The sequence below is a fragment of the Ranitomeya imitator genome, chromosome 6 (genome assembly GCF_032444005.1).
Source record: "Ranitomeya imitator isolate aRanImi1 chromosome 6, aRanImi1.pri, whole genome shotgun sequence".
Classification (NCBI taxonomy): domain Eukaryota; kingdom Metazoa; phylum Chordata; class Amphibia; order Anura; family Dendrobatidae; genus Ranitomeya; species Ranitomeya imitator.
Genome location: NC_091287.1, coordinates 9,642,036 through 9,653,147, shown reverse-complemented (window position 1 = coordinate 9,653,147; position 11,112 = coordinate 9,642,036). Strand labels below are relative to the sequence as shown.

Below are 11,112 nucleotides of genomic sequence, written 5' to 3'. Positions count from 1 at the left end.
TAATAAGCAAAAATGTCTACATTTCTGTTTTTTTCAGACAAGATAGTGTGCAGAGTGTACATTAATAAGAAAAAAGTGAACTTTTTGAATTTACCATTCGGCTGTAATGAAACAGTGAGAAATGTCAAGGGGTCTGAATACTTTAAGTACCCACTGTACATAATAAAAGAGACTATGTAAGAGAGATATATATACACATATATGTGTGGCTATATACATGTGGAGAGACGGGGATCGGTGGGTGCCCGGGTCCACTAGCTGGAAGCGCATGAACCAGGGATCATCCCACTGCACGCCAGCTGTCACCTTTAACATGAGCATAATGCTAATCAGACAACACAGGGTGAGGGTAAAACAGTGACAATGCTTTATTGAACAACAAAACACGCAGATAACACGTAGAACAGTCCCAGCAAAATACCCCTAGATGGTGCACATTACAGAGTCTCACCCTTTGTTAAATATTAATTGAATTCTTAATCTCTATTCAGTACTGAGAACATTGCTTCTTGCTGACATTACAAAGGGCTATTTCTGTGTGTGTAGCTCAGAGTATAGCTCAACACCATATACAGGGAACACGTGGTCTGTAGAAAACATATATAAACGTCTCTTAGGAGGGTGTGGGGGCTTTTGTCACGTGGGACTGTCATCTCCTGCCTTCATCATCATTCTCCATGAACATCAGACAAGTCGCATAAGGAAGCACAGCTGCTAGCTGGTAGCCATGATGACCTTCAGACTTCACACAGACGGCTATTACCATTCAAACTTTGGGAAAGATGTGCATCAAGTGCTGATATCTACACATGGACAATCTGTTCGTAACTATTTCATCTATTTTTATGTTTCACTGCAATGTGGTTTTCTGTGGACAATTCAATAAACCACTACCTTTTTTATGAGCATATCATGTCATTTTTCTTTAAGAGTAATGCACCTGGTGAATAGTCTTGATTAAAGTAATGTGCAAAATAAGCATATTTAACACCCTTCCGCTGACTCGCCGGGATAATAGCAGCTGTTACTTCAGAGCTTCCATGGTCGACTACTCCATCTGTGGCACACACACACACAGAGGAGGTAACGACAAGCTTAGGAAGATGACAGTTCATTGAGGTACAAGGCCAGTTGACCCGAGAGTCACAACCTCGCTTCTCCGAACATCTCCATGGAGGCAGGTGACCGGCAGGTCCCAATCATGGCTTTCTCCAAACGTATCCATGGATTTGCGATGGTCAATGGAGCAGATCAGTTTTCTTCTAGCTGGGACCAAAGTACCCTAAGCCGACATGCTGTAGAATAATGAATCTGTGTCCCTCGTGATTGAGCCATGATGTATTTCTCGCAGTCCTGTAGAATCCCCTGGATGCTTGGATGTCTTGGCATAATCTCTGGCTGGATCTCAGTCTCTCTATAGAGGTATGAAACCTCTTTTTATACTTAACAAGTGTCCTTCATTCAGTATTGACATAAAGGGTAAGAATGGAGATGAGATCAATTACATTACTTGATCATTAATATATTTGCATAGTTTTTCCTGCTCTGCTTTAGAAGTCACCAAACTATCTGGCCTACACAATGCATAATTACCATATCAGTAAACATCACTACTCATCAAGGATAAAAGCACAATATGTTATATGAAATTTCAATATTACAGACTTACACAAGCAAAGGTCTGTTTTATTGACCAACACAAAGTCAAAAGTCTATTCTTCTTAGTTTGCTAAAAACAGTCATCTGGTTAATCAAGATACAATGCTGTGTTTCCACAATATATATATATCTATATCTCTGTAGATTTGTCGCCATTGAAGGAGGGGGGCATAGACACATTTCTTGCACAGGGGCACCAAGGTGTCAGTGTCTGTCCCTGGTCTTGTGACTACTAAGATGTGATTTATATGCAAAACATTTCCCACATTCTGAACATGAATATGGCTTCTCTCCTGTATGAATTTTCTCGTGACAATTAAGCTGTGATTTCTGTGCAAAACATTTCCCACATTCTGAACATGAATATGGCTTCTCTCCTGTATGAATTTTCTCGTGACAATTAAGCTGTGATTTCTGTGCAAAACATTTCCCACATTCTGAACAAGAATGTGGCTTCTCTCCTGTATGAATTCTCTTATGAATATGAAGTTCTGATTTACGTGCAAAACATTTCCCACATTCTGAACATGAAAATGGCTTCTCTCCTGTATGAATTTTCTCATGACTATTAAGATGTGATTTATCAGCAAAGTATTTCCCACATTCTGAACATGAATATGGCTTCTCTCCTGTATGAATTCTCTTATGTCTATGAAGTTTTGATTTACGTGCAAAACATTTCCCACATTCTGAACATGAAAATGGCTTCTCTCCTGTATGAATTTTCTCATGACTATTAAGATGTGATTTATAAGCAAAGTATTTCCCACATTCTGAACATGAATATGGCTTCTCTCCTGTATGAATAATTTTCTGGTGACAATTAAGCTGTGATTTACATGCAAAACATTTCCCACATTCTAAACATGAAAATGGCTTCTCTCCGGTATGAATTTTCTCATGTCTATTAAGATGTGATTTATGTGCAAAACCTTTCTCACAGTCTGAACATGAATATGGCTTCTCTCCTGTATGAATTTTCTCGTGATTATAAAGACTTGATTTATGTGCAAAACATTTCCCACATTCTGAACATGAATATGGCTTCTCTCCTGTATGAATTTTCTCGTGCTTATAAAGACTTGATTTATGTGCAAAACATTTCCCACATTCTGAACATGAATATGGCTTCTCTCCTGTATGAATAGTTTTCTGGTGACCATTAAGGTGTGATTTACGTGCAAAACATTTCCCACATTCTGAACATGAAAATGGCTTCTCTCCGGTATGAATTTTCTCATGAATATTAAGATGTGATTTATGTGCAAAACCTTTCTCACATTCTGAACATGAATATGGCTTCTCTCCTGTATGATGTATTTGATGTATAATTAGAGCGTGGTTTTGAGTAAAACATTTCCCACATTCTGAACATGAATATGGCTTCTCTCCTGTGTGATGTCTTTGATGTTTAATTAGAGTATTTTTTTGAGTAAAACATTTCCCACATTCTGAACATGAATATGGCTTCTCTCCTGTATGAATTCTCGTGTGCTGATTAAGCTTCGCATTACATACAAAACATTTCCCACATTCTGAACATGAATATGGCTTCTCTCCTGTATGAATTCTCGTGTGCTGATTAAGCTCCGCCTTACATACAAAACCTTTCCCACATTCTGAACATGAAAATGGCTTCTCTCCTGTATGAATTCTCGTGTGCCGATTAAGCTCCGCCTTACATACAAAACCTTTCCCACATTCTGAACATGAAAATGGCTTCTCTCCTGTGTGAAGACTTTGATGTCGAACATAAGTTACTTTATGAGAAAAACACTTCCCACATTCTGAACATGAATATGGCTTCTCTCCTGTGTGATGTCTTTGATGTTTAATTAGAGCATTTTTTTGAGTAAAACATTTCCCACATTCTGAACATGAATGTGGCTTCTCTCCTCTATGAATTCTCTTGTGCCGATTAAGCTCCGCATTACATACAAAACAATTCCCACATTCTGAACATGAAAATGGTATCTGTCCTGTGTGAAGGATTTGATGTCGAACAAGAGAATCTTTACGAGAAAAGCACTTCTCACATTCTGAACATGAAAATGGCTTCTCTACTGTATGAATTCTTGTGTGATTACTAAGAAGCGATATACGTGAAAAACATTTCCCACATTCTGAACATGAATATGGCTTCTTCCTTGTAGGAGGGCTTTTATCTTCAGCATTTCTTCTGCAACTTTTCTTTTGTTTAACTATCTGTGATGGAGTAGGAGATATTTCTTCATTAAAATCATCAGATGATCGGTCTCTCCTGTGAATGGCTGAGGAAATATCAGAGATATCAGCATGCTGTTTATATGCATCTTGTGTGATACTACAATTCTCTGCTTTAAATTCTAAAGATATTAGATGTCCCTCGGAGCTCCCGGTACAGTCATCTGCCAAAAATAAAACGCATGTTATTATTTTTGAAAACTATAACCTTAAATATTAATCCAAATGTAACAAATATTGAAAAAAAATCCCATACAAATAGAGTAAGCAGCAAAACTATTACTAATTGCCTAAAGTGTCATTTACTTGGGGGTGAAGACAGAATAATCAATTCTACTAATGTTCATTATTGTTCAGTGTGGAATCCTACTACTCGTTGTACTACTGCTGAGTGAAACAGTTGTCGTGTGTCAGTAGATCTGCTCCATTGTGCCAGAATTACTGTGGGCGCCGAGAGTCAGGCAACGCATAATGCAGTGTATGTGCGCACACTGCGGACTGATTAACCCCTTAGTGACAGAGCCAATTTGGTACTTAATGACCAAGCCAATTTTTACAATTCTGACCAGTCACTTTGAGGTTATAGCTCTGGAACGCTTTAACATATCCCACTGATTCTGTTTTTTCATGATATATTGTACTTCATGTTAGTGGTAAAAATTTATTCGATAACTTGCACTTATTTATTTAAAAAAACGGAAATTTGGAGAAAACTTAAAAGTTTGAAAATTTAAAAGTTTTCTAATTTTTGAACCTTAAAATGAGAGTGGTATCACACAAAATAGTTAATAAATAACATTTCCCACATGTCTACTTTACATCACCACAATTTTGTAAAGATATTTTTTTTGTTAGGACGTTGTAAGGGTTAAAAGTTGACCAGCGATTTCTCATTTTTCCAATTTACAAAACCATTTTTTTTAGGGACCACCTCACATTTCAAGTCAGTTTGGGGAGTTGATATAACAGAAAACACACCATTCTAAAAACTGCACTCCTCAAGGTGCGTAAAAACACATTCAAGAAGTTTGTGAACCCTTCAGGTGCTTCACGAGAACGAAAGCAATGTGGACGGAAAAAAAAAATGAACATTTTACTTTTTTCACAAACATTTTTACTTTGGAACCAATTTTTTTTTATTTTCACAAGGGTAACAGGAGAAAATGGACCATAAAATTTGTTGTGCAATTTCTCCTGAGTACGCTGATACCCCGTTTGTGGGGAAATGATACTGTGTGGGCCCATGGCAGGACTCAGAATGGAGGGAGCACTGTGACTTTTTGAACAAAAAATTGGCTGGAATCAATGGTGGCGCGATGTTGTTTTTGGAGACCCCCTAATGTACCTAAACAGTGGAAACCCCCCCCAATTCTAACTCTTAGCCCAACCCACTTTAGCGCAACCCTAATAGAAAAATGGAAATATATTTTTTTAATTTATTTTTCCCTACATAAGGGGGTGATAAATTTACTTTTTTATTTTGATCACTGTGATAGGGCCTATCACAGTGATCAAATTGAACCAATAGAAAAATTCTACTGTTGTCAGGTGCCGGCCGGCAGATCTCGGCGGGAGCTCTGCACATGCGCCCGCCATTTTCTTCCAGGAAGACGACACAGGCAGTCCGGGGACAATCAGGGGGGAGGGGAGATGCAGGGACTCCAGAGGTACCGGGGGGAGGGGGATGGGAATCGGAGGGGGACCCTATTTCTCTCTCTGATGTGCGATCACATCAGAGGAGAGAGAAATTAAATGGGATTTTTTTTTTTTTTGCGGTTGCCATTATACCATTAATAACGGCAACCGCAACACTGGGTTTGGTAAAAAACAACCCGAATCATGTTCTCTGAGAAATTCTGACTCTGGGGGGCGCTATACTCTTATTCCTCAGCTTCGTTAAAAAGCGGCGCTGTGGTTTAAATACCCTTACAGCCGCCGTTAAAAGCTGTATCGGCTGTTGTTAAGGACTTAATGTGCATTGTGCGGTGCACACTGCTGCCATTTACTGGCTGATGTGCATATGAACATTATATATTCAATCTCCCTCCCCAGAAGATGCCATAGAAACAGTGGTAGACGCTTTAACGCTCAGTGTGGACACTTCCTGTAAGGTGGTACAACCTAGTTCTGCCCTGTCTAATCCAGGGAGCGGTGGGAAGCACTACTACTCCCAGAATCTACTCCAGTCCATGCTGTGGGGACATCTTTCTCCATATAATCACCTCTACAAAGGCATGAAGCTTCTTACAATCGAGAGAGATAAATCTGAACCAGTGCGCCCCTCCTTGCACTGTGGTTACAGCCTGATGAAGAAGTCAGTGGAGTTTTAAATGTAGATAAGAAAAAAAGCCTATAATTTATTGAGTTTCCTGGATCATTACAGTGAATTTTCACCAACAGCGCAGAGGAACCACTTTATATTTCTCTTAGCATTTATATTGGCTTATCCTTAGTAAAATACATCAATATCAGATGACTGGGGATCCAACACTCAGCACCACCATCAATCTCCTATTATCAGCACTGGCAGCAGCCAGATGTAAACAGTATTCAGCGTGTAACAGCACTGCTCTGCAGATTTCTATCTACAATTCTAAAAGGTTTGTTTCATAACATGTCTCACCATGCATCACTAAATAATCACCATCCCCACGGTGAGGCATGGTGGGCGAAGCATGTGCTCTGGATCTTCTCTTCTGCAGCTGGGTTTTTAGTCAAGGTAGAAGGAATTAGGACAGTAAAAACGAGAGGGTTCCAGCATTCACTTGTTAATGTGGAATTAAAACATGACTTTTAATTAGAAATATTAAAAATGAAAGAAAAAAAAAATCAACAATTGAAGGGAGAAGGGGAGGTAGACATAGGAAGAGGGGTATAGTATAAAAGTACGCGGGTTACACGTTTCAAGCTAAAACACTTTTAGGGTATGTGCACACGTTGCGGATTTCCTGCGGATCCGCAGCGTTTTTTACCATGCAGAAATTCTGCAGATCCGCAAGTGATTTACAGTACAATGTAAATCAACGAGAAAAAAAAAACGCTGTACTAATGGTGCGGAAAATTTTGTGCGGAAACGCTGCGGATTAAAAGTAGCATGTCACTTCTTTTTTGCGGATCTGCAGCGTTTTTGAACCCATTCCATTACAGAAATCCGCAGCAAATCCACACCTGCCAAGAGATGCAGAATCCGCACAAAAAATTCCTGAGGGTAATCCGCAACGTAGGCACATAGCCTAAGTCCTGACAATAAAGGTGTCCGAATGAGATGCATATATAGCAAACCTGAAAAGGAAAGGACAAATGGAACGTTTGGTGCAATTAGACATGTATTATATACATAGTAACATAGTAACATAGTTAGTAAGGCCGAAAAAAGACATTTGTCCATCCAGTTCAGCCTATATTCCATCATAATAAATCCCCAGATCTACGTCCTTCTACAGAACCTAATTGTATGATACAATATTGTTCTGCTCCAGGAAGACATCCAGGCCTCTCTTGAACCCCTCGACTGAGTTCGCCATCACCACCTCCTCAGGCAAGCAATTCCAGATTCTCACTGCCCTAACAGTAAAGAATCCTCTTCTATGTTGGTGGAAAAACCTTCTCTCCTCCAGACGCAAAGAATGCCCCCTTGTGCCCGTCACCTTCCTTGGTATAAACAGATCCTCAGCGAGATATTTGTATTGTCCCCTTATATACTTATACATGGTTATTAGATCGCCCCTCAGTCGTCTTTTTTCTAGACTAAATAATCCTAATTTCGCTAATCTATCTGGGTATTGTAGTTCTCCCATCCCCTTTATTAATTTTGTTGCCCTCCTTTGTACTCTCTCTAGTTCCATTATATCCTTCCTGAGCACCGGTGACCAAAACTGGACACAGTACTCCATGTGCGGTCTAACTAGGGATTTGTACAGAGGCAGTATAATGCTCTCATCATGTGTATCCAGACCTCTTTTAATGCACCCCATGATCCTGTTTGCCTTGGCAGCTGCTGCCTGGCACTGGCTGCTCCAGGTAAGTTTATCATTAACTAGGATTATCTTCCAAATTATATTTCAATCAGTCTGTATATAGGGCAGTACTCATAGGAGAAAACTCTATTGAACAGAGAAAAGGGGGTGGTGGGATGGGGCGGACAATGCATGTAGGATACTATATCCGAACAGTAGATGCGGTGGAAAAACGTCTGTGAAGTGCATAATGTTCATAACTGAATTAGTGACGATATGGCCTCCAATGGTAAAATTAAGAAAATATCTCAAGAAACTGTATTTTTATCAAAACCCATATATCATAAGGTAAAAATAAAATTACAATGTTTGGATCTAGTCTGAATAGGGCTTTTATTTGTTTCCAAATGAAGGGGCTGCCAAGGGATTACGCAAGAAATGAAAGACATAACATGCAGGGAAGCCCAGTAACCATCTCCTAATGATTAAAGGGAACCTGTCACCCCCAAATTCGAAGATGAGCTAAACCCACCGTCATCAGGGGCTTATCTACAGCATTCTGTAATGGTGTAGATCAGGCATGTCAAACTCAGGGTACCCCGAGGGCCACATGAGTAACAAGAGGTTGTTGCGAGGGCCGCACACAGCAGCTAATGTCACACACGTATTTTAACAGCAGTCAATGAAAACAAGATATGAAGTAGTAATATGTAACAGCAACATATATTTGCAGTGCGCAACAACAACTAATATATTTAACAAAAATACAGAAACCCTAACCCTAGTTCTAACCCCAACCTTAGTGGAAAAAAAAAAATTGTTTATTTTATTATTGTCCCTATCTATGGGGGTGACAAAGGGGGAGGGGTCATTTACTATTTTTTTTATTTTGATCACTGTGATAGGTTATATCTCAGTGATCAAAATGCACTTTGGAACGAATCTGCCGGTCGGCAGATTCGGCGGGCGCACTGCGCATGCCCCCGCCATTTTGGAAGATGGCGGCGCCCATGGAGAAGACGGATGGACCCCGGGAGGATCGGTAAGTATGATGGGGTGGGGGGGGGGTTGCTTGCACGGGGGGGGGGGGGGGGGAAAGGGGTGGATCAGAGCATGGGGGGGGGGGGTGGATCGGAGCATTGGGGGTGGATCGGAGCATGGGGGGGTGGATCGGAGCACGGGGGTGGATCGGAGCACAGGGGAGCGGAGCACAGGACGGAGGGGAGCGGGGCAGTGTGCAGGACTGATCGGTGGCTTGGGGGGGGGCAATCGGTGGGGTGGGGGGGCACATCAGTGTTTCCAGCCATGGCCGATGATATTGCAGCATCGGCCATGGCTGGATTGTAATATTTCACCAGTTATAATAGGTGAAATATTACAAATCGCTCTGATTGGCAGTTTCACTTTCAACAGCCAATCAGAGCGATCGTAGCCACCCCCCCGGACTGTACTACCACTCCCCCTGTCCCTGCAGATGGGGTGAAATTGGAGTTAACCCTTTCACCCGATCTGCAGGGACGCAATCTTTCCATGACGCCACACAGGCGTCATGGGTCACATTGGCACCGACTTTCATGACGGCTACGTGGCGTCAAAGGTCGGGAAGGGGTTAATGGTACCGTTACATACAGGAGGGCCACTCACTTACTTGGAGTTTGCCTGTGCGGCAGTGGGTCCCTTCTTCCTCGGTCAGAGTCACTCTCAGCCTTCCTGACTTAGGACGGTGATCAGCAGCCGCGCGAGCCGCAGATGTACAAAACTCCCGATCAGCACTTCCGGGTCGTCATTCATTGGCCCATATCCCTGCATAAGACCTGCTTACGTGATCAGCAGCCGACCAAAGTACACACGTCATGGATTGACACGGAGCTAGTTGGTCGGCTGCTGATCACGTAAGCAAGTCATATGCAGGGATATCGGCCAATGAATGAAGAGCCGGAAGTGCTGATCGTGAAGTTTTGAGCATCTGTGGCCCGCACAAAAGTCTCAAACTTTGTGTTTAGAGACAAAGTTTGAGACTTTTGTGCGGGCCGCAGATATGCCTGTAAAGGGCCGCATGCGGCTCGCGGGACGCGTGTTTGACATGCCTGGTGTAGATAAGCCCCTGATGTATCCTGAAAGATGAGAAAAAGAGGTTATATTATACTCACCCAGGGGCGGTCCCGCTGTGGTCCGGGTCCGATGAGTGTAGAGGTCCGGTCCCTCCTATCTTCATAGGATGACGTCCTCTTCTTGTCTTCACGCTCCGGCACAGGCGCCGGGCCTCTCTGACCTTTTCCGGCGCCTGCGCACTGCAGTACTTTGCTCTGCCCTCAACAGGACAGACAAAGTACGCCTGCGCCGGAGCCGCAGGAAGAAGACAAGAAGAGGACGTCATCGAATGAAGATGGGAGGCCCCAGACTGGACCGCCCATCGGACCGGGATCGCCCCTGGGTGAGTATAATATAACCTGTTTTTCTCATCTTTCAGGGCACATCGGCGGCTTATCTACAGCATTACAGAATGCATTACAGAATGCTGCAGATAAGCCCCTGATGGCGGTGGGCTTACCTCATCTTCGATTTTGGGGGTGACAGGTTCCCTTTAACACCAACCAAAGAGACTCATTAGGTGAGAAGCTTGCAGTAACATCATATGGATATTAATGATTATGGCACTATTAGTGGCATTGGTCATAAACCAGATTAGAATTGATGGCAATATTCATTAAGTACATAGAAACAGCAGTGCCGCAATGTATGAATGTCACTAGATTATATCCGGGAGGATTGGGTCTCAACTGCTGTAGCAAGTTTATTTCATGATTGAAAGGGTCTTGCTGTAGATCAGTCATGTATAATAAATCATTATTTTTTACAAATGTATTACATCTAATAAGTAGACTTAAGATTCCAGCACTGAAGATGTAGCACCAAGAGAAACAGCTCCCACACCGACAAGAATCCTACTGGCAAATCTGCAGACATCCACCACCCCAACACAAAAGAAAGACAGATGACCACCGGCCCCCACTCCACATCATCTATAAAGGTCAGTCACTAGAATCCCGGACCATTTCTGAGACCTGGAGCACGCACGTGTGCACCCAGAGCCAGGAGGGGCTGCTCTTTCCACAGCAAAACCCAAAAAGGTACAAGCTGATGAGCGGCACATAGAAGACCCTTCAAGATTGATAACAATAGACTATAACATACTGGCAGCTGACATGGCAAGTAGCATCATGCCAGACATCCAAAAAACTCTGGAACAGGCGATGAAGAAGGCCTTCCAGCA

At 42.2% G+C, this 11,112-nt stretch overlaps 1 protein-coding gene across 3 annotated transcripts in view; it reads right to left on the bottom strand.

Moving 5' to 3' along the window:
* Window positions 1-350: 350 nt before the first annotated feature.
* The window catches only part of LOC138641608 (zinc finger protein 585A-like), a 137,246-nt gene continuing 126,484 nt past the window's right edge, over window positions 351-11,112 (bottom strand). For all 3 annotated transcript variants that reach the window (XM_069729123.1, XM_069729120.1, XM_069729121.1), the window contains one exon: window positions 351-4,046. In XM_069729123.1, the coding sequence (XP_069585224.1) occupies window positions 1,864-4,046 (2,183 nt within the window). In that variant the 3' untranslated portion in view covers window positions 351-1,863. The remainder of the gene's footprint in view (window positions 4,047-11,112) is intronic.